Here is a 27,009-nt window from a genome sequence, read left to right as displayed (position 1 = left end):
CTGGCCCTCCCGGCCCTGGGGCTCCACTCAGCCTCCCCTCCCCATCCCCCAGGTGGAGCGGCAGATCCAGCGGCTGGCCTCTGAGCTCCAGGCCCAACGCCAGCCCGTCAGCGCCTGCATCGCGCGCGTCCAGGCCCTGCGGCAGGCTCTGTGCTAGTCACTGGCCCGGGGAGGCCTCAGCCCACCTCCAGGAACAGAACGCAAAGCTGCAATGAGTTTTATTTTTTATTTCAAAATGTTGCAATTAAATGAGTTACTGGTCAGAAGTCTCCCACTTTTCATACAAAAATACTGTGCTACTGATACAGTTGAAAGAGTTCAAATGGCTTCTCCTGCAGGAGAAATTCACAGCGTTCCCGGGAAACCTGAACCCTGGCCCCCACCATCCGCGGCTCCCTAAGGACCGTGTACCTGTTACCTGGGGAAAGGTGTTGTAGGCACTGATCCGCCCCCCCTCCCAATACACCAAGGCTCCTTCCTCTGCCTCCAACACAAACCCCTCAATCAATAGCAGCAACTTACCATGTTTCTATGGGGGGGTGGGGGTGGAACGAGCTCTCCCCTGGCCCTCCCTGGCCGCCACTACCTGCCTGTCCATTCACTCTGGACACCATTGCGGGGGGCGGTTCAATAGTTGGTCTTGCCTACTGGAAAGAGGACTCGCCAGCTCTGGAAGTTCACTCACTGGGGCCGGTCAAGCGCCATGCCATCAGTCCCCCTCGTGTGATGCTGGCGGAGTCAAGGAGGAGGTGTTCAGCCACAAGCGCAAGGAGACGGCTTTTCCCAAACAAGCAGGGTGGGGTGAATTGGGAACAGAAAGCCGTTGTGTTAAAGGCCACATGGTGCTGCTCTGGGGGCAGCACAGCCCAGTCAGTGCAGGGGAGGCAGAGGGGAGGCTGAAAAGCAATGATGAGAGCAGCAAGAACGTATATAACCACTTCTGTCTTACAACAGAAATCAAGACCAACTGAACACCCAGCCAGGAGATGTAGGGTCTCCAGTTTATACAACAGGTTAAAAGAATCTCCAAAAGGGAATTTGAGATCATCTTGGCCTGCAACTTTACTTTCTCTTGAGGGTGAGAAGAGGGACAACGTAGGTCCAGGGCCGACAGGGGCTCTGACCTCACCCACACCTCAGAACGGCAGGAACTAGTCAGCCAGGTCCCGCATGGCCGGGCCCTGTAGCCCTGAGACTGTCCCTGCCCCAGACAGCCGTGGAGGCTCCCCGTAAAAGACCCTCCTGTTTCTCTTTAGAAAGCTCCCTCAGTAGCTTTCCTCAGCCGCCAGGAAGGATGCTCTAGAGGGAGCCCAGAGCCTCTCCGAACCGGATCTTCTGTCCCGCTTTCAGCTTGAAGTTGAAGTCCTTGGGGGCCTCAAAGATGAGCACGATGGTGGAGCCCAGGTTGAACTCGCCCAGGTGCTCGCCCTTGCGCATGGGGATGCCCTCCTTGTTGGCGTGTGTCACGAAGCTGAAGTCATTGTAGGAGCCCTTGCTGTAACGTGGGCTGTTCGTGTGCAGGTCCTGCAGGAGGCCCGGGGCAGAGCGTGTGGCGTCTGCTCCTGGACCCAGAACGCCTCTCTGCTGCCTGTCCCCCCGTCCCCAACCCAGCCTGGAAAGGGAGCTGGGGACAGCGACTCGGCCCATAAGCCTAACCAAACGGTCCCCAATAGCAGCTGTGAACCGGGACCCAGGGGGGGACATAGAGGAATCAGACCCCACTCTTCTCCACCACCCCGAGCAGGCGAGGGGCAGCCACAGCTGACACAAGGAAAGGCAGCCCCGCCTCCCACTTCTCGGGGAAGGGGAGGCACTAGGTACCCCCTCAGACACTCGGCTTCCAATCAGCAAGATCCACCCTGAGCTCCATACTCCCCTTGGGTTCCCAGCAGAAGCAAAGTGCAGGCTGGGAGGTGAACCCCCTCCCTGTCCAGCCATCTCCAGATGAGCAAGCAACAGCACATCTGGGGCTAGAGCTGGCAGAGCAGGAGCCCAGGGCCCAGCCCCTCCTCGGGGGCAGCTGCTCCACAGGGCCAGGCCGGGGACATGCCCTTCTAGAACTTACGGTCCCAACGGACCTGGCTCCACGGGAGAAGGGGTTGGGGGGACCCCAAGTGGCCCAGCCCTTGGGCCTGGCTCTGCTTACCCGGTCAAAGTAGATGCGTATGGAGCCCACGTTGGTGGCCCCCACAGCCGTCAGTGAGAAGAAGCCATGTTTCCAGTCCCCAGTGAGGACCACCCGCTCGTTGTGGCAGAAGAGCTCTTTGATCCAGCGGGCCATGCCGGGGTTCACGGACATCAGGGAGCCTGCGGGGGCAGGGACACTGCCATTCCACACCCGGCAAGACCAGCCTCCCAGAGCCCCACGTCCACCCATCTCCTTCCAAATGCTGAGTGGGCTAGGCCCCAGGCTGCCGCCCCCACCCAGCCAGACTAAAGCAGTCACCTCCCAGTCTCAGCACCCCAAGTGTGGAGCCTCGGTCCCTCGACACCAAAAAAGGCGTGAGGCTCTGGGCCAACCTGGGAAATGGCGCCGGTGGGAAACAGTCCAGTCAGTGGGGGAGTGGAAGCAGTGGTAGTCCCCGGGGGCCAGGTAGATGACACAGTGGTAGAGCTCGTTCCCTTCTCGAGTGACCAGCTGGTTCCTGAAGGAGCCGCAGGGGGTGGCTATGGGAGACAGACACGAGGGCCCGGCTCTCAGACAAGCACCTGAGCCCTCAGGGAGGCCCCAAAGCTCCACGCAGCAATTGCTGGCCCTTCCCTCCCGATGCATTCCCGTCCTCCTGGGTGAGGACCAGCCCAGCCACGCAAGGCTGCCACCAGGCAATGACCCACCTGGCGGGAAGGGCAGGTCATCCGTGGAAGTGCGCGGACCCAGGAACGACTCCAGCGAGTAGGTGACCCCCTTCACCTGCTCCACCTCACAGTTCTTCACCTGCCCGAAGTTCAGGATCTTCCCGTCTGACGGGCTGATCTGGAAGGGCCGAGAAAGTCTTGCTACTAGGGAGGCAGGCTCTCTGCCTCCCCGGGGGCCCAGCCTGGGAGGAGAACCCACGGGCCACCTGCAGAGACGGCAGGGACTGGATGTCGAAGGCAGGGGCAAGAATCCCATCTCTGGGGGGGCGGGGGGAGGCGTGGAGGGCGGGGCAGGGCCTCACCACGCTGTGCAAGCCACAGACGGGCCGGGCCTGCGGCTTCAGCTTGCGCCGGAAGAACTCGCTGAGGTTGCGGTAGTGGTGCAGGTCCTCCACGGCGGCCTCCTTCATGTTCACGCCGAACGTCCAGATGTACAGGCTGTAGACCGGCCGGCGCAGCCAGTGCGGCAGCTCCACCTGGTTGAGGCGGCCCCAGGCCCGCGACAGCAGGCGCGTGGGCACCGACTTGTACAGGGCCACCTGCGGGCCACAGACAGGCAGATGCGCGACGGCCCCGTGTGCCCCCCAGCGCCCCCCCCACCCCCGGCCCCAGAGACCGGGGCACCCCGCCACGGCTTTGTGATGTGGTTGTTGCCCACCAGGAACCAGACTGAGCTTCCCAAACACTCTCACAAACCGAGTACTGGCCGAGACCGACACAGTGACTTAAACTCAGGGGCGTCAGTCCCTACGCACTTTGCGCACCGTCCCCAAGGAGAGGCCAGCCAGTGCGGTCCTTCTATAGGAAAGGCGGGGTGTGCCCAGCTCTGCCACCTGCACGGAGAGGCTGCGGCAGAAAGGGCCGGGGGCCCCGGCGCGCGCGGGACTCTACAGCCCAAAGCGCGCGTCCGGTCCGACCAGGAAGCAGAGGGCACCCCCACACCAGATGCGCTGAACCACGGTCACCAGAGCCCGCCCACCGGGCCTCCCCCAGCCAAACTCTCAGGGCAGGCAACCTGGAAGGGGACGCCTCTCAAGCCTCAGGTGCTGCCGCCACAGCAGGACCTGCCTCTAACCGGCGGCTGGGGCCTGTCAGCCTGACCCAGACACCAAGTCCCCAGGGTATAAAGGCAATTTCATTCCAAGTTTAAACACCTCTACGGTGTACTCAGTCAGTGGCGCCCCAAACTCTTCTAGCTGACGCCCATCAGAGCCCAGGGTTCCCTGCTTGGGGTCAGCCTGCCCAGAGAGCCCAGGGCCAGGGAGCCGGGCAGCCCTCAGGGCTGCGGCCAGGTTGCTCCCTCACCCAGCCTTGCCTGGGGCTACCAAGTCCAGAAATACCCTAAGGGGCCCAAACAGGCACCAGGCTTCCTGAATCACCCTCTGGCATCCAGGAATTAATTTGCATTCTTCTCAAAATCACCTCTGAGCTCTCTTCTGCCCGAACACAGGAAATCAGACACATTTTCTGAATGCCCAGTGTGGGTTCCTTCCAGAAGCAGAGCCCCCAAAGGACACGAATGCAGGCAAGGAGAAGAGGCAGCGTACAGCAAGCCCTCAGGGCCACCAACCAGCCTGGCCTTCCCAACCAGCTTGCCTGTCAAAATGACCATCCCGAGGGCTCAGCACCCACACCATCAGCTCTAATCGAACAACTGTCCTCCATTCTGCGTCCGGGATCCCAACCTTAGGCCCACCCTTGGGTGTGGAGGGGAGCCGGGCCAGCAGCCTGTGCACACTTACCCTGCTCACGGGCCTCCATCCCACCCGGCTGAGCGGTCTGAGGGCACCGAAGGGCAGGAGGTAGTAGAGGACCGTCAGGGGCCAGGAGCGCAGTTTCAGGGCGGGTCTGGACATACAGCTCAACTGTCCCAGCCTCCGCCTCAGGGCCAGCTGAGGGAAGTGCAACCTGCAGAGCAGATGTCCGTGCATGGCCAGGTCAGCGGTCAGGGTCTGGGAGGCCCCGGCCCACCCTCGGCAAGCTTGCCTCTCCGCGGAGTCCGGCAGCACTGGCCGTGGTCCCTCAACCCAACCCCAGGCTGAGGTGGGGGTTCCGCTGCCTTTGTTCGCCAGACTCTCATCCCAGTCTCACCCACCTGCCTACCAGCTAAGGAGGACTGGGAATCGGGGGCAGCACAGGGAAGATGGGGTGCACAGCCTGCATCACAACCCCCTTCCCCCCCACTCCTGGGGCCAGCTCTGCCCGGAGAGGCACCAGGGAGCAACCACTGCACTGCAGGGTCTTGGAAAATCTCTTCCTGGCGCTAGGCCTCGTTTCCTCATCTGATAAACGAAGGGATTGGGCCTGACAAGATCCCAAAGGAAAACCCCCACGACCATGCACCTGTAAACACCCCCCCCCCCCCGAAACAGCTAAAGCTCCACCCACCTGCCTGGTCTTTCTACATCAGATCAGGTTCTCCAAAAGAGACCCAGAGATTGGAGGGAGGAACCTCCCCACCAGCCCTCAGACCACCTCCCAGGTCTGCTGGGGTCACACACCTGAGCCAGGCTCCTCTTTTGTCTCCCCAGACCCCACCAGCCCAAATTCAGTGCATTCAGCACAGGCTCAGCCTCGTGGGGATCTCAGAGGCTGGGTGGGCCTTTCCACCAGAACCGTGGCCTCCCGAGATACAACAGTGACATCCAAGTCCCCTGGTCCCATGCCTAGGCACTAGGAAATGCTCCTGAGGCCCAGTGCAGCCACCAGGAGACCACATTCCCACCCACACTGAGAAGGTTCCCAGGCCTCAGTTTCCTCATCTGCAAAAAGACTGCATTCAACTGGATAATCTAAGGCTCCCATCTGTGCCTCTGTGCTCTCAGAGAAGCCATGTCCTCTGCCTCAGGTTGCTGAACAAAACCAAGGAACAAAGAAGCATCTCAGCTGATACTAAAAAGAAAAAACGGGAGAACCAAGCTGATGGTTGGGCACCTGCTGTTCAATGACTGCAATGGAAGACGCTTCTTTCCACAGCTCACCAGGCTCCCTGTCTTCCTTCTCTCCCACCCCACCCCACCGTGTTTTCAAAAGGTCCGGGAAGGGGGTATGGGCCAAGCAAAGCTGAACAAATCCCTGCTGTCCCCAGGGCTTCCCCCACCCGCCCTGATCACTGCAGAAACCCAGGGACCAATCCCAGAAGAGCGGCACCTCTCCCCGAGCGGAAGGCGGGGGGAAGCCCGGGGTGGGGGCCTGGGAACAGCAATTAGGATGCAGCAGACAGAAGGCTACCAGCCCGCTCCGCCTCCCCAGGTACCTGAAGCGGGCTCTCCGACTCAGGCCCCCCGGGCCGGGCCCCTCCAGCCTCGGGGGCTGATTCCCTGGGCCCCTGCCGCCACCTCCACCGCGGGGCTGCTGGACGTGAACTCTGACCTTCCGGAGGTCGTGGCGGGGCACAGTGGGGTTAGGACGGGGGCGGCAGCATCTCACCATTTCGCCGCCGCTCGGAGCTCAGGTCCTCGCCGTGCCTCTGACTGACACATGGTGGGCGGCACCAGGCACACTCGCCTTTGTTTCTCCTCCTTCCTCCCTTCCCCCCAAGCCAGAAGCTCCTGCGCTGTCACCACTCCTCGGGCTGGCCGCCTGGTGGCTGGTGGGCCGCTTCCCGGCGTAGCTGGGTCCCGCCAGCTCACGGGGCGCAGGTTAGAGGTCAGGGCTATTGCAAAGACAGGCACTGGTCACACCTGCTCGGGAAGCGGCAGGGGGCCTGCCGCCTGGGACACAAGCCCCTGCCCTCCGCCCGCTCTGTCCCCGGGCTTGGCCACCGGCCTGCTCCAGTGAACTGATGGCAGGGAAGGGGCCAGGCGCCTACAAGCCCAAGAAGCACAAGTGGGAACCTGAGTCCTGTGCTCCAGGCGGGAGCCCAGCGTCGGCCGGTCTGTGGCTCTGTGGCTCGGGCAGCCCCTCCCTCCCTGACCCACTTTCCATTCAGGTGCCGAAGTAGCATCTGAGGAATGAGAGAGCAGGAAGGCAGGAGAGGCACAGAGGGTGAGACGCTGGACATCTGACCTGCTCCAGCTCTCTCCTTACTGCCCCCCGGGGCCTCAGAGCCTCCCACCCCCGTACCAACCCCCACAAGGCCTCCTCAGCAGACGAGCACACACATGACCTGACCTGAGGGAAAACCAACCAGGACTGAAGCCCAAACCAGCGTGCCCCCCCCCCCCATCTTTGCTTTGGACAGCACTTTGGCCCTGCCTGGCGATCTGGGACGGGAGGATACGCCCGGCCTCCACAAGGCCCTCACAGATAACAGGGAAGGAGAACAAACATTCCACGGTTGTTGCTGTCTAAGCCCAGGGATAGTCAAGGCCCCCCTCAGCCTGGCCTCCAATCCCAACTGTAGGCTACAGGGGACAGACAGGTGCCTGCCACCATCTTTAGATGCAGAGATTCGGGCCCCAAGAGAAGCTCCCAAGGCAGAGAACTGACCTAGCCGCGGGCGCAGTCCCAGGCCAATGCTGACCCCCCACACAGCCAACTGACTGACAAGAGCAAGAGGCTCCACTCGGACACGGCTCCACCCACACAAGGGTGAAATGTCGCCCTGGCAAAGTCACCTCAGCCAGAGGTGAAAATGCTAGCCCCTGGAGAGTCAAATCCCTGGGAGTGCAGTGAGAGCCAAGACTAAGGTCTGAAGTAAGCATGGATTTCCAGCCCCGACCAAGTGGCTAGGCCTGGGCCACCCCGGGCCCAGACCCCTCCGGCAGAGATCAGCTCCCTAGGCCACTCGCCTGAGTGGCAGGACAGCTCACTGGGGGTGAGCCAGGCGGGACGGTGCCCACCACCCAGCCTCACCCAGAAGCACATATGGACACAAGCCTCCTCAGTCCCAAGGGCCACGCCCAGGGACCCATGGACACCCCCGTGTCTATCTCCCACCCATGCTAAGCCTCCTAACTTTCCCATCCATGACATCCCATCCCGACCCAGTCGGGTCACCTCAACTATACCGCCCACGTACTGAGCCCACACCCCGCCCCTCCAAGGCCCACCAGGCCACGGGGCCCCACACTGGCCCCCTGTCAGCTCCCCAGGGAAACAGGCCCCAAGGTGTGACAGGCAGGCAGGGTCGGGCACGGCGCTTGGCTCCCAAGCACTCTTTCCCCCACTCTAGAGAGCTTGGACTGAGTGCACACTTGGGACTCACAGTGAGGCCAGTGAGGCCCTGTGGGAGAGGACGGGAGCCCGCGTCTCCTCTTGCCCATCTTCCTCACTAGCCTACCACCCGGGGCAGCGGCCCCCCGCAGCACACTGCCAGAAAGACACCTGCTGGAGCCCGTACACAAACCGAGCTTGGCCCGAAACCTCCAGTCCTCAAAGTAGATTTCTGTGCATGCCTCTCCCATTTCATTTACCCCAGGGCGTCCAGTCCAGGGACTTGGCTAGGGCAGGGTGGGCCCTCATCCTTCCTCCTGCAGTGCAGGGGTGTTCAAGGAGGCTGGCCCAAGTTGCTGCTATCCTAGAGACTCTAGAAACTGCCCCAAAGGGCTGGCAGGATGTCCTTAGCCCTCAGTCCTGTCTCCATCACCACTCTTCCTCTTTGGAAATGGGACAGGGACCAGACTGTCAGGCTTCTTCCAAATCACCATGCATGGGCCCCAGAAGGTCCCAGGGGAGCAGAAATGAGGCTGCACCAAGGTCCTGGACCTGACTCCCAACACTTCACCTCCGTTTCCAAACCCACACTCTGGGAGGACGGAGGTTTGCTCCCACTGGCAAGATAGAAGGAACAGGGTAGAGGCAGCAGTTCTGACAGAGCCCAAACCACGGGGGCAGTGGCTGCCCTTCTGAGCAGGAGCAGTGGCCCAACAGGACCAGGTGGGGGGGGGTCACCTTTGTCTAGATGTCCTGTTCTAGGGGTTCACACCCGAGCAGTGCTCAATGTCCCCATCTACCCTCACAGCCTGTGATGAAGGCAACATTACCCCCTCAGTGGAATGGAACATTCCAACTGAAGTCAGATGGATGGACCCAGGCCCCAGGCCAGTTACCGGTTGCTAGAGGTGTGGGGGTGGGGGCTGGCGGGAGGCAGGCTCCTGCCTGGTTCCCTTGGACTCTGGTGGATTCAGGTTTGAGTTTGGGCAAGGCCAGGAAGGCAGGGACAGAGTCGGGACTGTCTGCCCCCAACAAGCACTCCCTGAGCACCAAGGGCCTTGCAGCCAGGCACAGCCAGGCACAGGTCCTACCAGAGACACTGAGAAATATGCTCTTGCCCCCTGAGCAGAACTCTCACTGGGTGCCAGTGTCACTCCTGAAGCCTCAGCAGAAAGCCTCAGAGTCCCCAAGTCCTAGGTCTACCTACCTTTCCTTTTATTTATTTATTTTTTAAGATTTTATTTCTTTATTTGAGAGACAGAGACACAGAGAGAGCTGGAGTTTGGGGGGGTGGGGGCGGACAGAGGGAGAGGGAGAAGCAGGCTCCCGGCTAAGTAGGGAGACCAACGTGAGGCTTGATCCCAGGACCCCGGGATCATGACCAGGGCGGAAGGCAAAGGTTTAACCAACTGAGCCACCCAGGCACCCCCCTGCCTGACCTTCTGAGCCCACTTCTCCCCCAGCTCACCTGAAGCTGTTGGTCCAGGGGGGCCACCAACCCTTCCTCCCTGTGTTCCAGGGCTAGAAGCAGATAAGACTTCAGGAAGAGGAAACAGGGAAAATGGATTCTCGCCAGGTGAAATGGGCGAGCCATCTTGGGGAAGCTTTGGGCAAGAGAAGAGGAAGCAGAAGGGCCCAGAGAAGCTTCTTTAAAGCCAGTGGCCAGGGAAGGGCGGGTGGAGGATGGGAAGGTACTCCCCACAGCGCTGGGCTTCCTTAAATCTCCCAAAGAAAGGAATCTTCTCTCCGGGATGGGGCTCTGCGAAGGGCAGCGTGTCACCCCCATTCCGACCCTCGGGTGAGGAACTGGGAACACCTCCGGTCCCACCCAGGAACAGGGCCACTTCCCTCCCCGACTGGCGCCAGTCAGGCCCCGTGGGCAGCACTGAGGCAATCACCCAGAGCTCCGGTGCAGGAGGGGACACGGAGCCCAAGCCCAGCATTTCCCCTTTCGGCTGGAGGGCCAGGAGATGCTACCCGACGCGGCGGAAATGAGCTCATCCGGAGCGGCCCGTGACCCACCATGTGGGGCAGGAGAAGCCCACAATGGGATGGAGACTGTGGGGTGGGCTCTCCGGCCCAGGGTCCCGCAGTTCCAAGGGGCGACGGGCACCCAGGACGCCCGTTCCGGGCTCCGGGCGCTCACTGGCTCACTCACCCGCAGGTGGTCCCGTTCCGCTGGGCTTCAGGCACCGACTCTCAGGGAGGCACCGCTCCGGGGAGGAAGCCTCGGCGGGCGGGGATTCGGCTCCGGCCACTCAGACCGCCTGGGGGCGGGGGCAGAGGGCGGATACCGGACACCGGCAGACAGACGGCTCCTCCCTCCAGCCAGGCCCAGCCACCGTGCCCAGGGCCCCTTTAAGAGGAGGGGCTGCGGCCCAGGGCTGCCGGTCACGGGATTTCCTGGCAACACCTCCTGGGCCGGGGCCGTCCTCCCTGCCCACCCCGACCCAGGTAAATAGTCCCAGGCCTCCACATGCGGCTGACCTCACCCAGGGCCAGCTTCCTGGGACTGAGCAGAAAGCCACCTCCAGGCACCTTTTCTAGCCCTTGAAGCACACACACGATATCTAAGTCCTGGCTCTTTGCCATCCTGAAGGTACAAGCTGCCCCCAGTCCCACCCCCGCCCCCTCTCCTCCAGGCAGACACCCCTACCATACAAAACCCCTGCCACACAAAATCTGGCCAGGCCAGGGAACCAGACCCAGTAAGGAAAAAGTCCCTTCTGGCCTCGAGGGGGGTGGGGGGAATTCGTGCACCTGTCCTCATCTGGGTCCATCCCAGCAAGTGCTCTGTGACAAGCTACAGACCTGGGATGCTGCAGCGGGGAGAAGGCCAGAAGACAGGGTCCCTCCTCATGGACTTCCATAATATTGGGACACCCACAATGCACAGTAGGAACACGGAAGCAGGGAGCCCCCCTGGGACTTAGGTTCCAGCACACGGCTGGTGAATACCCAACATGGGCTGCACCTCGCAGTTTCCTAGTCTGGGCCCACAGCATTCTCCGAGCCTCAGTGAGGCTTAAGACCCCTTCTCACCCCAGAGCTCCAAGCAAACACACCGTAAAGACGGGATAAAAAGGAGTTAAAGCACAGGAAGATAACACAGAATCCTGGCAACACTAAATTCCAGAACCAGAAAGATCCTGGAGGACCATTCTGACTTCCCCCAAAGCTGCTGGCACTTCCAGACCAGGCCTAGTCCAAGTTACACTCGGGGGGAGGAAGACAAAAGCCCAGGTTCTCATTTGCTAAGCAGCCTTTGGAACACCAATGCTCTCCCTGTAAAATGAGCAACAGGCCACCTCACGTCTACCGGAGTCCCTTTTTAACCACTGTAAGCCTCTCGGGCAGACTGGTGTTTAGAAAACTTGTAAGCCAGCCCACAGGTCTGTCCTGAGATCAGCCTTCTAGTCTGACTTCCACCACGTATGTTTCGGTAAGGAAATGCCTTCTAGATTCCAGACAATAGTTAAAAACGATTTCTGGGAAAAACAAAAATCCTTTGGTAAGTTTAGGTTCCCACCCTGAATGAGGTCCCTTCCAGCCACACTGGGTCCTCCCACCTTGCTGGGACTCCCCTGTGTGAGAGTGCCACCTAGTGCCACTTCAAGGCTCTGCAGGCCCCACGCCACTCGGCCATCGGCACCTGCGGACAGGCGTCCCCCGTCCGTCAAGCCCCTGCAGCTCCGTGCTGAGTGAATTTCATGCGCTGCTGTGCCGGGGGATGAAGGTAACAGTGGGGCAGGCATGGCAGGTGCAGTCTGCTACTTCTCATTCCCTGGGGGCCAGGAGAGGCCTCCTGAGGAAGACCAGTAATGGCTGGTCTCACAGCTGGCGCAAGAAGCCATGGGCAAGTTAGCACCCTCGCAAAAGTCTGGACAAAGAGCCAGGACAAGCATGACGTGGCCTCAGGAGATCTCTTCCTCTGAAAGCTTCTCCCAGCCCTGCCAAACAGCCCCCTCAAATGCGCAGATGTTTCTTAGCAGTCCCACCAGCAGCTCCTGGAAGAGGGGGCCCAGAGGAGGGGCGGTCTGCAGCATGATAAAGGAAAGTGACTGGCGGCAGAACAGCCTAGCAGAAAGTGCCCCACAGGGCCCTGAAGGTGTCTGCGTCAGCCACCCTGGACTCCTTCCAGCCCCAGAGCTCAGCTTTGTCTTTTTCTCATCTTCTTCGGGCAGAGTCCTGGGCTCTTCCACACACTGCTGCTCAAAGCCTCAGAGGCAGGTAGTTCCCAAGTGCTGAGGTACAGGCAGAGCTGTCCCTGGGCTGGGGGAGGCAGGGAAGAGGTGCAGGATGGAGAAGGGGGGCCTGGCTGGGCTGAGCGACCTGGGGGAGTGGCTGCCACAGTTCCTCCCAGGTAGGGGCCCCGAAGCCCGATACACCCTTCTGCCCTTGAATGAGCCCAAGATTCTCTGAAGACAGAGCTGGGGTGTAAACTGTACGTGAGCGGGTGAGGTGATCGACTTCCCTGCCAACTTGACTGCGCACTTCAACATCCACGTTTCCTCAACACCTATTAGGTAAGAAGTAAAACAGTCTAGACATACCTCAGAGATACTGCAGGTTTGGTTCCAGCCTACTGCAACAAAGCAGATATCAAAATAAAGCAAATCAAATGAATTTTTTGATTTCCCAGTGCATATAAAAGTTATGTTTACACTATGCTACATATTAGTATATTAAATATGCAATAGCATTATGTCTAAAAAACCAATGTACATGGGGTGCCCAGATGGCTCAGTGGGTTAAGTGTCCGCCTTCAGCTCAGGTCATGATCTTGGGATCGTGGGATTGAGCCCCACAGCGGGCTCCCTGCTCAGTGGGGAGTCTGCTTCTCCCTCTCCCTCTGCCTCTACCCCTCCTGGCTCGTGCTCTCTCTCTCAAATACATAAATAAAATCTTAAAAAAAAAAAAGCAATGTATGTAATTAAAAAATATTGCTAAAAAATGTTAGCCATCATCTGAGCTTTCAGCAAGTTGCAGTCACTGATCACAGATCACCGTAACAAATATAATAATGAAAATGTTTGAAATATTGCAAGCATTACCAAAATATGACACAGGGGCACAAAGTGAGCATACACTGTTGGAAAAATGGCACTGACAGACCTGCTGGACGCAGGGCTGCCACCAACCTCCTATTTGTAAAAAGAACGCAATTATCTTTGAAGCGCAATAAGCAAACTGCAATAAAATGAGGTGTGCCTGTATGTACTGAATCTCTACTCCCTGCCAGCATGGGACGAGGTATTTACACATATATCCTTCTCGTTTAACAACCTTATGAAGAAGTTAATAGCAGCCTGTTTACAGAGAAGAAAAATAAAAGCTATAATAATTACATAAAGTTGTAAAAAGTGCAGACCATGTTCAATACTGTCCAGGGTGGTCATGGACACCACAGCACAGAGGGGCATGCCGAGTGCCGGCCAGTGGGGCTCCGGCAGGTGGGCAGGAGCAAGGACACGGGGTGATGTGTGGGCACAGGCTGATCTGTCCTCATTCCTTTTCACAAACTGGAATGCTGCACCATACATTTTTAAGGTTCTAAACTAAGGCTGGAAATAAGAAAACAGTGCTAATGCAGGGAGTGAGCGTGGATGCGGGCCCAGCTGCTCCTGACTGAGGCCTATTGTCTACGCTGCTGGTCCCTGAACGCCTCAGACCTTGCCACAAGCCCCATGGCCAGGCCAAAACCGAACAACAAAACCAAGTTGTTGTTATGCTCGGATACAAACTAAAATATTTAGAGTTGAAGTTTCATAATGACTGCAACGTACTTTCAAATGGGTCAGAGAAAAATTAAAAAAAAAATATATATATATATACACACACACGGAGACAAAGCAGATATAAGACATTAACTATTCAATCAAGAGGTGTGTATGTGGGTGTGACTCTATTCTCTCAACTTTTCTACTCTGTTCAAAAATGTTCACAGTATAAGAGCTGGAAGAGTTTGCTTTAAACCACAGAAAATTCTCTAAATTCTGTTACTGGGGAGAAAATCCCAAGACCACATTCCACACACAGAGCTTCTCCGGCTCTACTGGTGCACCACGATCCACTGTGCTGGCACCGAGCCACTTAGAGTACTTTCATGCAGCCTTGCCGAATCATCACATTTAGCAATGCATATAGGTAAAAAGGCATGACACAAAATAGGTATCATCACTTACAGAGAGACAGTTAAGTGAATGTATGAAAAATAAAGCCCAAGAGTATGCACTCACAGTCATATAGTGGGAAGAAGAGGGAATCATGACTGTCCTCCCTGTTTTCCAACATTCTCTCATAGTGTTATAATCTCTGTCATTTAAAAGAGAAGGAGAGGGTCACCTGGGTGACTCAGCTGGTTAAGGAACCGACTCTTGATTTTGGCTCAGGTCATATCTCAGAGTCATGAAATCGAGCCCCAGATCAGGCTGCACTGAGCATGGAGCCCGTTTAAGATTCTCTCTTCCTCTCCCTCTGCCCCCCAATTCGCACTTGCTCTCTCTCTAAAATAAAACGAAATAAAATAAAATAGGAGATAGATTTCCACGAGGGTACCATGGCCATCCAACGGGAAAAGGACAGTCTTTCCAACAAATGGTGCTGAGAAAACTGATAACCACATGCAAAAGAATGAAGTTGGACCTTTACCTTACACCATTAAAAAACACCTTAACTCAAAATGTAGCAAAAACCTAAACATAAGACCTAAAATTTTTCTTAGAAGAAAACAGGAAAAAAATCTTCATAATATTGGATTCAGCAATGACTTCTTGGATAGGACACCAAAAACAAAGGCAATAAATGTAAAAATAGATAAACTAAACTTCATCAAAATTAAAAACTTTTATCTATCAAAACATACTATTAAGAGAGTGAACATACAGTCTACAGGAGAAAATATCTGTAGATACATATATCTGGTAAGGGTCTAATATCCAGAATATACAAAGAACTCCTATAACTCAACAACAAAAAACAAACCACCCAATGTAAAAATGAGCAAAGGACTTGAATAAACAAACATTTCTTCAAAGAAGCTATAGGGCACCTGGGTGGCTCAGTTGTTAAGCGTCTGCCTTCGGCTCAGGTCATGATCCCAGGGTCCTGGGATCGAGTCCCACCCACATCGGGCTCCCTGCTCGGCAGGAAGCCTGCTTCTCCCTCTCCTACTCCCCCTGCTTGTGTTCCTGCTCTCGCTCTCTCTCTCTCTGTCAAATAAATAAATAAAATCTTTAATAAAAAACCCCAAAAAACAAAGAAGCTATATAGAGTCAATAAGCACATGAAAAAGATGTACATCATTAATCATTAGGGAATGCAAATCAAAACAACACTGAGATTCCACCTCACAGCCATTAAAATAGCTATCATCAAAAGTAAGTGTTCGTGAGGATGTGGAGAAACTGGAATCCTCCTGCACTGCTAGTGGAAATGTAAAATGGTACGGCCACCATGGGAAAGTCTGGCAATCCCTCTGAAAGTTAAAAACTTGGGCGCCTGGGTGGCTCAGATGGTTAAGTGTCTCCCTCCGGCTCAGGTCATGATCCCAGGGTCCTGGGATCAAGTCCCGCATCGGGCTCCTTGCTGCTTGGGAGCCTACTTCTCCCTCTGCCTCTCTCTCTCTCTCATGAATAAATAAAATCCTTAAAAAAAATAAAAATAAAAGTTAAACACTTATTACCATATGATTCAGCAATTCTACTCCTAGGTATATACCCAAAAGAGCTGAGAGCAATGACTCAAGCAGGTAATTGTATACCCAGTGTTCAGAGCAGCACTATTCACAATAGCCAACAACCCAGTGGAAACAACCCACTATCTATCAACAGATGAATGGATAAACAAAATGTAGTATTCATCCATACAATGGAAAATTATTCAACCTTAAAAAGAAATGAAACTCCGATAGATGCTACAACACGATATCTCTTGAAAAATATAGGGCAAATGTTGTATGATTCCACTTATATGAAGTACCTAGAATAGGCAAATTCACAGAGACAGAAACGGTGGTGACTAAGGGCTGTGGAGGCTGGGGGCAGGAGAAAAAAAACAGCAGTATTGTTTAGTGAGTACAAAGTTTCTGTTTGGGACAATGAAAAAGTTCTAGAAATAGAGGTAATGGAAACGTATTATGAATGTACTTAATACCAGTGAATTGTGTACACTTAGAAGTGGTTAAAATGGTAAATTTTATGTGTGTCTCCCACCCAAATTCATATGTTGAAGTCCTAACTCTGAGTGAAACTGGAGGTGGGGCCTCCGGGAGATAATCAGGTCATGAGGTCAGAGCCCTTCTGATTCGATTAGTGCCCTAAAAAGAAGAGACACGGGAGAGCTTGTTCTCTCTCTGTGGCACGTGAGGACACAGTCTACAAGCCATGAAGAGGGCTCTCATCAGAACCTGACCATGCTACCACCCTGATCTCAGACTTACCAGCACCCAAAACGGTGAGAGAGTAAATTTCTACTGTTTAAACCACTCCAGGCCATGGTATTTTGTTATGGCAGGCTGAGCTGAGACAGTCCAGTTTATTTTAAGAGTAAAAAAAAAGAGAGAGAATAAAGAGACCAAGATTGTGGGTAAGCACAGAACACCATATTTTGGAATGGTTTCTGTGAGGAGAGGAAGAGAGGGTGCCATTAGTCAGAAAAAAACAGCAAAATGACTCAGGAGAAGGTGAGGAGAAGGGAAAGATGCCAGAGAGGTTTGGGGAGAGCACATGGACCAACACAAAGACACACACACACAGGTTTGGGGATAGCACATGGACCAACACAAAGACACACACAGTAGAGGCAATGAGGACACACAGTGCACAAAAGAAGCAAGGTGAGAAAGGGTGATCTCCACGGCCCTCTCCTCGAGCTGCAGTCCCCAGAGATTATGGATCATCAGTTTCATGTTAATGTGACCTCTGACCTCTCCTTTCCTCCCAAAACTTCTCTCAGCCAGCGAGGAAAACGAAATCACTGGTAACACATGTAAAGGACGTGCTGGATGGCTGCAGCATAGGGATGGAATGGGGCTCTGGCTGAACTCAAAGCACAGGGGCAGGACAGCCAGTGCCTTATCACTGCAGCAAAGGGGCACGAGAGCCTCCTAAAGGGTGGTGACAGCTTCTATAAGCAGTCATTATTTTGTAAAAAATATATATTTGTTCATTCATTTGAGCAAAACATATTTCTCATAAATAATTGGTCGCAGTTCCTGGCTCACAGCTCCCAAAACCCTTGGAATTTCCTGAGTGACAAATGGGAGCATCTTTTGTTATACTGTGTGGCCTTTTGTTGTCCTCAGCTCCTACAATCACTTGACAGCCATAAAGATGAAATGGGTGTCTTGTTATTCATAACAACTCCCTTTCCATCACTACTGGATTTATGTTAATGAGGTGACTTTTGGAAATCCTGTAAGGATAGGGAACCGACCACAAAAGAAGAGGGGGAATTTTCAGTCCCACCCCCTGACCTGAGGTGGGGGGGGGGAGAGGAGAGGGACTGGAGGATAAATCAATCACCATTGACCAATGGTTTAATTAATCACTCATGCCTGTGTAATGAAGCCTCCATAAAAACCCCAAAAGATGGGGTTCAGAGTGCTTCCAGGCTGGGGAACCAGAAGGCTTCTATGTGCCACTGTGCACAGCCCCAAACTCCATGAGAACAGAAGTTCCTTTGTTCGGGACCTCAACCTAGGTATCTCTTTATCTGGCTGTTGATTGGTATCCTTTAATATCCTTTGTAATAAACTGGTAATCTAGCAAGTAAAATGTTTCTCTGAGCCCTGTGAGCTGTTCTAGCAAATTAGCTGAACCTAAGAAGAAGGTTGTGGAAACCTGCGATTTACAGCCATTCTATCAGAAGCACCTGGACTTGCGCCTGGCATGTGAAGGGAGTTAGGGAGTCAGTCTTGTAGGACTGAGTTCTTAACCTGTAACTCAAAGAGGGGGTGGTTAGAACCTCCAATCGATAGCCAGTCAGAGACACAAGTGACAACTTTTGATGGCATCTGAAGGGGGGGAATGACGACAGTCTTGCAGGACTTTAGCCCTTAACTTGTAAAATCTGATGCGATCTCTGGGCAGACCATGTCAGAAGTGAGTTAAATTGTAGGACACCCGGTTGGTGTCAAGAGCACTGCTTGTTGGTGTAGTGAAACACAACCCCGCACCCCACAAGCACACACATTGGAATTGGTTCTAGAACCCTTTAAGGATAAAAACAAACCCCTCCAAGTGTCTCTGCTGAAATGAGTTCTGCTTATTTGTAATGAAACCAAGTGACTACGTCAATAAAGAGCTAGGTTCTCTAAGGTGGAGAACCAGAAAGGAAGGAGCTATGCAGAGAAGAAGTCCATAAGGGGCACCTGGGTGGCTCGTTGGTTAAGCGTCTCCCTTCAGCTCAGGTCATGATCCTGGGGTCCTGGGATCGAGCCCCACATCGAGCTCCTTGCTCCGTGGGGAGCCTGCTTCTCCCTGCCGCCTCCCCTGCTTGTGCTCTCTCTCTCTCAAATAAATAAAATCTTTAAAAAAAACACAAACAAAGGACAAGAGCTCCATAAATCTACAAAGGGGTTCCGTGGAGTCTCTGGCTTGGCTGAGGAACAAGCCATGTGTATCTAGGGTTAAATTCCATGAGACTCATAAAGAATGATCAGAGAGCTGTAAGCTAAACAATTCCCAGAGCTCACATAGGACAGGAGACATTGGCATTTCAACCAGCTAGATGGAAAGTACTCACTGAATACTCCCAGCATTTAGGAGACTGCCCAGAAGAGTCATAGTTTAGTACAGCTGTAGGGTTACACTAGTCCACAGTAAAGGCTATTGTAAATTTATCCTAACAAAGCATCAAAACAAGCCTAAATGGATCAAAGTGATCCACAAATAACGTTAACTGCCTACTAGAATAAAATCTATCAGTGTTTGATGGAAAACAACAAAATCCAGCATTCAACGAAGTAAAGCTCACAATGTATAGCACTGAATCAAAATCACTAAACATGTGAAGAAGGAACAACCAGGAAGGAGGGAAAATCATCAACAGAAGGAGACCCAGAAACAATGGAGGATGATGAAATTTGGAAATTGAGACAGCTATATAAACAAGCACAATATGCTCCAGAACTTGTAGGAAAATGGGCCTAATGAGAGAAAAGAGAAGACATAAAAAAGAACCACTTCTAAAATGGAACGTCTAAAATGAAAAGTAGTAAATCTACAACGAAAATCTCTACCAAAAAGCTCCCAGAATAAGTGAATTTAGCAAAATCACAGAAATTCTCATATATTGCTAATGGGAATACAAAGTTATTAAAAATAGTTTTGTAGTTTCTTATGAAGTTAAATATGCACCTACCTATGACCAAGTAATTGTACTTTTAGGTATTTACACAAGGGAAATAAAAAAAAAAAATGCAAAAATGCCCGTATAAAGACATACACAAATAGTCAAAAGCTGCAAACAATCCAAATGTCCACCAAAAGAAGAAGAATTAAAAATAATTTGGGCTATATCCACCCAGTAAGGTACTAGTCAGCAATAAAAAGGAATGAAATCCCATAAATACAATAACATGGATGGATCGCCACTTCATGCTGTGAAATAAACCACATAAACAAGAGTATATCCCATTCATTAAAACTTCTTAAAAGACAAATCTAATTCATAGTGACAGAAAGCAGATTAGTGATTGCCTTGGAAGCATGGGTGGATACTGACTACAAAGAGGCACATGTTCCCTATCTTGAGTGTGGTAGTGATTGCACAGGTATATATATTTATTAAAAAGCCCCAATAAACTGACATATAAATGAATGGAACAGAATAGAGTCCAGAAATAAACCCACACTTACACAGTCGATTCATCTACAATAAAAGGAGGTAAGAATATATAATGGAGAAAAGACCATCTCTTTAAATAGTGCTCGGAAAACTACACAGCCATATGCAAAAGAATGAAATCAGTCCACTTGATCACACTGTATACAAAATTAAAGGTAAGACCTGAAGCCATAAAACTCCTAAAAGAAAACAGAGGCATAAACTCTTAGATGTTGATCTTGGCAATATTTTTTTGAATCAGTCTCCTCAGGCCAGGGCAACAAAAGCAAAATTAAACAATTGGGACTACATCAAACTAAAAGGCTTTTGCATAGCAAAGGAAACCATCAAATTAGAAAAGGCAACCTACTGAATGGGAGAAGATATTTGAAATTGATACATCTGATAAGGGGTTAATATCCAAAATACATAAAGAATTCTTACAACTCAACACCCAAAAAATCAATTAAAAAATGGGCAGAAATTAACATCATTAATCATCAGGGACATGCAAATCAAAACCGCAACTTGGTATCACCTCAAACCTGTCAGAATGGCTAGTATCAAAAAGATAAGAAATAATAAGTATTGGCAAGGATGTGGAAAAAAGGGAACCCTCATGCACTACTGGTGGAAATGTAAATTGGTGCAGTCACTGTGGAAATAAGTCTGAGGATTCCTCAAATAATTAAAAATAGAACTGCCATACAACCCAGCAATTCCATTCCTAGGTATTTATCTGAAGAAAACAAAAATACTAATTCAAAAAGATACACGCACCCCTATGTTCACTGCAGCAGTATTTACAATAACCAAGATATGGCTTCCATAGGAACACCTAAGTGTCCACAGATAAAGAAGATGTAAACACACAGTGAAATCTTATTCAGCCACAAAAAAGAATGAAACCTTGCCATTTGTGACAACATGGATGTACATGCAAGGTACCATGCTAAGTGAAATAAAGACAAAAACTGTACGATTTCACTTATATGTAGAATCTAAAAAACAGAAGAAAGCAAAACGGAAACAGACTGGCACTTGGGTGGCTCAGTCGGTTGAACATCTGACTTCGGCTCAGGTTATGAACTCGGGGTCCTGGGATCAAGTCCCGCATCCGGCTCCTGGCTCAGCGGGAAGTCGGCTTGTCCCTCTCCCTCTCCCCCTCCCCCACTTGTGCACGCGTGCACTCTCGTTCTCTCTCTCTCTCTCAAAATCTTAAAAAAAATTTAAAAAGCCACAGAAACAGACTTATAAATACAGAGAACAAAATGGTTGCCAGAGGATAGGGAACTTGGGGGATAGGTGCAATAGGTGAAGGGAATTAAGAGGTACAAACTTCCAATAATAAAATAAGTCAGTCATGGGGGATATAAGTACAGCCTAGGGAACACAGTCAATAATGTAATAATTCTGTATGGTGACAGATGGTAACTTATCAGGTGCTCATTCTGTAATGTACATAAATGTCAAAGCATGCTGTACATCTGAAACTAATATAATATTGTATGTCAACTATATTTCAATTAAAAAACCAACAATGAGGGGCACCTGGGTGGCTCAGTTGTTAAGCGCCTGCCTTCGGCTCAGGTCATGATCCCAGGGTCCTGGGATCAAGCCCCGCATCGGGCTCCCTGCTCCGCGGGAAGCTCGCTTCTCCCTCTCCCACTCCCCTTGCTTGTGTTCCCTCTCTTGCTGTGTCTCTCTCTGTCATATAAATAAATAAAATCTTTAAAAAAAAAACAACACAACGAGGGGCACCTGGGTGGCTCGTTCAGTTAAACGTCTGCCTTTGGCTCAGATCATAATCCCAGAGTCCCAGGATCGAGCCCCACATTGGGCTCCCTGCTCAGCGGGAAGTCTGCTTCTTCCTCTCCCTCTGTCCCTCCCCCTGCTTGTGCTCTGTCTCTTTCTCAAATACATCTTTAAAAAAAATTTAAGAATAAAAAAATTAAATAAAATTAAAAAGCAACAATGAACTGTTTAAAAGGGTATGTTTTACTGTATGGAAATACCTCAGTAAAGTTAACTCAAAAAATTAAATCATCAGGGCGCCTGGGTGGCTCAGTCAGTTAAGAATCTGCCTTCCACTCAGGTCATGATCCCAGGGTCCTGGGATCGAGCCCCGCATTGGGCTCCCTGCTCAGTGGGGAGCCTGCTTCTCCCTCTCCTGCTCCCCCTGCTTGTGCTCTCTCTGTCAAATAAAAATCTTAAAAAAAAACCAAAACTTAAATCATCACAGCAGCATTATTTACAATGGCCAAGACATGGAAACAACCTAAATGTCCAACAGATAAACAAATTGTGTGTATATATGTATATACGTACATACATACAATAGAATACTATTATTCAGCCAGAAAAAATGAGGAAATCCTACACTTGCAAGAACATGGATGAACCCTGAAGGCATTATGCTAAGTGAAATAAGTCAGAGAAAGACAAATACTGCATGATTTCATTTATATGTGGAATCTAAAAAACCAAATAAAAGGTAAAAAAAAAAAAAAGAAAGAAAAACAAAACTCGGAGGAAAAGAGATCAGACTCGAGGGAGTGGGGGGAGACAGGGAATTGGAAGGTCAAAAAGTACAAACTTCCAGTTATAAGAGAAATAAGTACTAGGGATGGAATGTACAACATGATGCCTGTAGCTAACATGGCTGTCTATCACATAGGAAAATAAAGCGAGGTAATCCTGAGTTCTCATCATAGGAGAAAATATTTTTCTTTGTTCCTTTCTTCTTTTTTTAAAATTGTATCTACAGAGATGATGGATGTTAGCTGAATCTATTCTGGCAATCATTTCACAATATATGTAAATCAAACCATCATGCTTGATACCTTAAACTTACATAGCGATGTATGTCAATTATTTCTCAATAAAACTGAAAAAAATTAAATCACCTTTGAATAGCCAAAAAATATGTAAGTAGAGACATTCTGCAAAAATACACTAATGTTAAAAATGCTTGTCTGAGGGGCGCCTGGGTGGCTCAGTCGTTAAGCGTCTGCCTTCGGCTCAGGTCATGATCCCAGGGTCCTGGGATCGAGCCCTGCATCGGGCTCCCTGCTCAGTGGGAAGCCTGCTTCTCCCTCTCCCACTCCCCCTGCTTGTGTTCCCTCTCTCGCTGTGTCTCTCTCTGTCAAATAAATAAATAAAATTTTAAAAATAAATAAATAAATAAATAAAAATGCTTGTCTGCTTCTGGAGAGTGGAAATGGGATTAGGAGAAGGGGCAGAGAGTGGAAGACCTCTTTATATGTAAAACTCTTCATTAGTATTTGAATTTGTACATGATTGTGTTTTATTTAAAAATTTTAAAACTATCTCATTTAAAATAAAAATTAATAATACTTATTCCTAAATACCCAAAACCCTGGAAGGGCCAAGTTCCCCAAAATGTGAACTGTGGTTTCCTGTGCGCTGTAGGACCCTGGGTCACCACTATTTCGTCACATTTTGTAACGCTAATTTTCAAAAAATGAACATTTAATCTTTATAAGTAGATAAATGACAAAGCTATTTCCCCATTGGGGAAAGTGATGCCATATATACATAAAGAGAGGAAGAGCAGAGCTGCTGGAACCTGGATGCTTCTGAACACTCTCAACTGGCTACAGTAACTTTGCTGCTAGTTACAGAATTCCCTTCATCCCATCAAGCAAACACATAGGTTTCATTTCATTCAAACACTGCATGAGCTTTATTCCCTACCATGAAAAGAACATGACTCTTAGAGCAGGCAAAGATCTCAGAAACATTTTCTTAAATGTATAAAAACAGAACCCAGTGGGTGCCTGGGTGGCTCAGTCAATTAAGCATCTGCCTTCAGCTCAGGTCATGATCTTGGGGTCCTGGAATTGAATCCCACACCAGGCTCCCTATTCCCCGCTACTCATTATCTCTCTCTCACTCTCAAATAAATAAATAAATTCTTTAAAAAAAGAAAGAAAGAACCCAGGAAGATGAAACAACTCGCCCAGGTGCTGTAGCTGAGCTCAAGTCTTACACCATGTCCGACACCCACCTCCCCGGTGCCCCTCTGCGAGAGCTGTGCCCTCTCCCCAAATCCCCGAGTGGAACTTGCAGTGAGTGAGGTGGAACAGATTTTGGAGATTGTGAAGTTCTTCTATACTGTTGGGAAGGGAAGTGAAGGGGGAAGGGAAGGGGGAGGGGAGGGAAAGCAAGGAAGGGAGGAGGGGAGGGAGGACGGGAGGGAGGGAGGGAGGGAGGGAGGGAGAAAAGGAGGGAGGAAGGAAGGAAGGGCTTAAACTGAAATAAAGGAAAGATATGGGTATAACTCCTTAAAGAGCCCCAGGGCCTTATCTTGGCATAAGTACCAGCCTGTCCTCTTTCAAACTCTAGAGATGCCAGACTTGACCCAGGGATATGAAGAGATTATATTCCAGCAAAATTACCAGCGGAAGTTTTCATTTGCCACTTAAAATCAGAGCCCTGAAGGAAACCTTACAGTTATCTGCCCACGGTTCCTAAATCTGGCTTATCATCAGAATCACTGAAGGGACTTTTTAAAAACAAAGATCCTGAGCCTTGCCCAAACTTTCTAAATCTCCAGGGGTGAAATCAAAGAATCCATAGTTTTTGTTTTGTTTTGTTTTTTTAAAGAGATTTTATTTATTTGACAGAGAGAGACACAGCGAGAGAGGGAACACAAGCAGGGGAAGTGGGAGAGGGAGAAGCAGGCTTCATGTGAAGCAGGGAGACCTATACGGGGCTCAATCCCAGGACCCTGGAATCATGACCTGAGCCGAAGGCAGACGCTTAACGACTGAGCCACCCAGGCGTCCCAGAATCCATAGTTTTTAAAGCTCCCCAACAATTCTGATGAGTGACCAGATGATTTTTCATGAGAAGACAGTGATTAGGTGGGGCAGGGGAGGGACTAGGATCCGGTCTGCGACTGCCAGTCAGCACTCTCCCTTCTCATGACCTGTTACCTCTCCTGAAATCCTACAATGTCTACCTGGAGTCCAGAGCATTTCCCCTTCATAAAGTGAAATGCTGGCATCCTGCCTGGAAATCCAGCAGTCCTGTGGCCATTTTACTCAACCAAAAGAACAGTATCTAACTGAAACCCAGCTCTTAACCAACAGGGGCTTCAGATTTCACGCTGCACTGGGCCATTCAGATCCAGTGTTCTGTCACTGTCTAGGCCCTAGAATTTATAAGCCCATCAACCCTGTCCTCTTTACAAATGGTCATCTTTCAGGTACTGATTCCTACATGGCAGTAATCCTAATTATAGAAATGGTGAATGCTAAAACAATACTACTGACACTGGTCTTTTATGATTTTGGAAGTCAAAGATTTCTTCCAAATGTAGGTTCTATTGGAAGATCTTTGAAATGGGTGGGAATTTGCTGAAAGCATGTGAACTCGTCACGGGGTGACTCAGCCTGCAAATGTGTGGGGTCAGAGAGAAGCCACCTTGGGTCTAACACTTGAGTGGGGTCATATGATCACAGTCTAACAAGTACTTTATTAGCCTAAAGGAAAAGGCATATTTACAGAGGAAACCACCAATGTCATGGGAAATAGAGTACAGCAAATTTTAAAAAGTGTGACTCACATACTACACAATAATCCTTCACCAAAAGGATTTTGTCATATACTACCAGAAAACAAAAAGCCTTTTTTCTTTCTTGGTCTGAGGTTACTATAAAGTCCAAGATGTACGAACAGGCCAAAAAAAAGGGTAGATATACATAGACAAGCAAAAAGGTATCTGGGGGCGGCTGGGTGGCTCAGTCAGTTAAGCGGCTGCCTTCGGCTCAGGTGGGATCGAGCCCAGCGTCGGGCTCCCTGCTCGGGGGAGAGCCTGCTTCTCCCTCCCCCTCTGCCTGCCTCTCTGCCTACTTGTGCTATCTCTCTGTCAAATAAATAAATAACATCTTTAAAAAAGTATCTCTTAGGTAATAGCCACATCTGGATCTGTATGGCCAGCTGACTAAGTCAGTTTTACAGGACTGTTGGAAATCAGATGAAATCTTTACACTGGATTCTACTGCAGGAAGAGGGTCAAAACCAAAATTCAAAATAGGATTTTGGGAGGAAGCCTATAATGTAGCATGTAATGCCAATGCCAACAAATATTCGTAGATCAACTATGCTAGAGCTAGAAGGAATCTCAGATGGGTTCCAATCCAACCTGCCTTCTAGTTGTTTATACTATTTATAGCATAGTCACACAGAGGACCAGACAGCAAGTGACATGTTCAAGTTCACACAGCTATTGAGGGACATGGTTGAGACTCGCCTTCAGGACCGACATGCCCTGGCCACAGGATTCAGCTGAGCTGGATTACTGATACGGAGAGGTTCATGAAGAAACCCAAACGCATCATTCCAAATTCTATAAAGTCTCTTTCACCTCCCCCCTCCTTTTGCCCAGGCTATGAGATCTATTGATATTTCAGATTCTTCAACTGTTACACTACGGCTGAAAAGAAGGCATTTTTTAAATTTACACCTTAATATTCAATTTCAACATTTACTGAATGTCTACTCTGAGTTAGGTATCATCCTGGGCCACTGGAGCACAACTGAGTAAGACAGTTCATTGTACGTCACACATGGTTCAATAACATCCAAGCCTGCCCCTACTGTGTGGCCCTGTTGTGGGGGAAGCATTGTGAGCAATAACAACAAAGCAATTTGATTATTTCAGTCTGGTTCCTGGTAAGAGCTTATCCACATCACAGAAGTCCAACCGTTTCAGCTTATCCTCAGACAGAGCAGGGCATGAACGACTAGGATGCCAGCCCCAACACAAGGCATGAACTCTGAGGATTTCAACAGCAGGTAATTGCTTCTCAGAGGCCTTGGGGAGACCAGGGGTAGGTCTGGACGCAGAAAGGAAGCCCAGCATGACGCCAAAGGCATAATGTCTGTAGCTGGCCAAAAACCCACTGGAGACATGAGCTCCAAAAAAGCACATTTCATTTTTTCAAACATTTCAATTTTGGGGCAATTTAAAACAGTGACAGACAGTTGTGCTAAATGAGAACTCAAGGTGGTTCCACCTTTGTCCTACCTCCCAGTGACCAGCAAGTTTGGGTGGGATCTCCAACCCCAGCTTCTCCAGCTCTCGCTCCCTGTACTTCTCATACTGCCGGTAACCTGCATACCCGCCACCTGTCACCAACAGAACGGGCAGGGGACGCAGCAGAGACAAGGTTCGAGCAGGGGCAGTGTGGACTCTTC

General features: G+C 50.8%; 2 protein-coding genes across 7 annotated transcripts in view; one reads left to right on the top strand and one right to left on the bottom strand.

Moving 5' to 3' along the window:
• Window positions 1-228, top strand: part of SFI1 (SFI1 centrin binding protein) — a 97,991-nt gene extending 97,763 nt beyond the window's left edge. Inside the window, exon 32 of the mRNA XM_044921202.1 lies at window positions 53-228. Within this exon, the coding sequence (XP_044777137.1) occupies window positions 53-157 (105 nt within the window). The 3' untranslated portion in view covers window positions 158-228. The remainder of the gene's footprint in view (window positions 1-52) is intronic.
• On the bottom strand, window positions 213-27,009 carry PISD (phosphatidylserine decarboxylase). Of its 6 annotated transcripts, XM_021703567.1 has the most exons (11): window positions 26,840-26,892; window positions 12,507-12,538; window positions 10,112-10,220; window positions 9,422-9,474; window positions 6,286-6,511; window positions 4,599-4,764; window positions 3,159-3,395; window positions 2,836-2,974; window positions 2,521-2,667; window positions 2,147-2,307; window positions 213-1,524 (listed from the first exon to the last, which is right to left on the bottom strand). In XM_021703567.1, the coding sequence occupies exons 5-11, from the start codon at window positions 6,336-6,338 to the stop codon at window positions 1,300-1,302; spliced, it is 1,128 nt and encodes a 375-aa protein (XP_021559242.1). In that variant the 5' UTR covers window positions 6,339-6,511; window positions 9,422-9,474; window positions 10,112-10,220; window positions 12,507-12,538; window positions 26,840-26,892; the 3' UTR covers window positions 213-1,299. The 6 variants fall into 6 exon arrangements, with proteins under 6 accessions (XP_021559242.1, XP_021559241.1, XP_021559244.1 ...); XM_021703566.1 differs by lacking the exons at window positions 12,507-12,538; window positions 26,840-26,892 and having other exon boundaries at window positions 10,112-10,605; XM_021703569.1 differs by lacking the exons at window positions 9,422-9,474; window positions 10,112-10,220; window positions 12,507-12,538 and having other exon boundaries at window positions 26,840-26,881.

This window comes from Neomonachus schauinslandi, chromosome 14 (assembly GCF_002201575.2).
Source record: "Neomonachus schauinslandi chromosome 14, ASM220157v2, whole genome shotgun sequence".
NCBI lineage: Eukaryota > Metazoa > Chordata > Mammalia > Carnivora > Phocidae > Neomonachus > Neomonachus schauinslandi.
This window is presented reverse-complemented; position numbering and strand designations above follow the sequence as displayed.

Bases quoted from the DNA above. Each gene is read 5' to 3' on its own strand.
- PISD (XM_021703571.2), bottom strand. From the start codon at position 26,931: ATGCAGGTTACCGGCAGTATGAGAAGTACAGGGAGCGAGAGCTGGAGA. The intron at 3,396-4,598 runs GTAAGTGTGCAC...TGTGGCCCGCAG, and splicing joins GATGGAGGCCCGTGAGCAGG to GTGGCCCTGTACAAGTCGGT. The intron at 2,308-2,520 runs GTTGGCCCAGAG...CTGCCCCCGCAG, and splicing joins CCACCGGCGCCATTTCCCAG to GCTCCCTGATGTCCGTGAAC.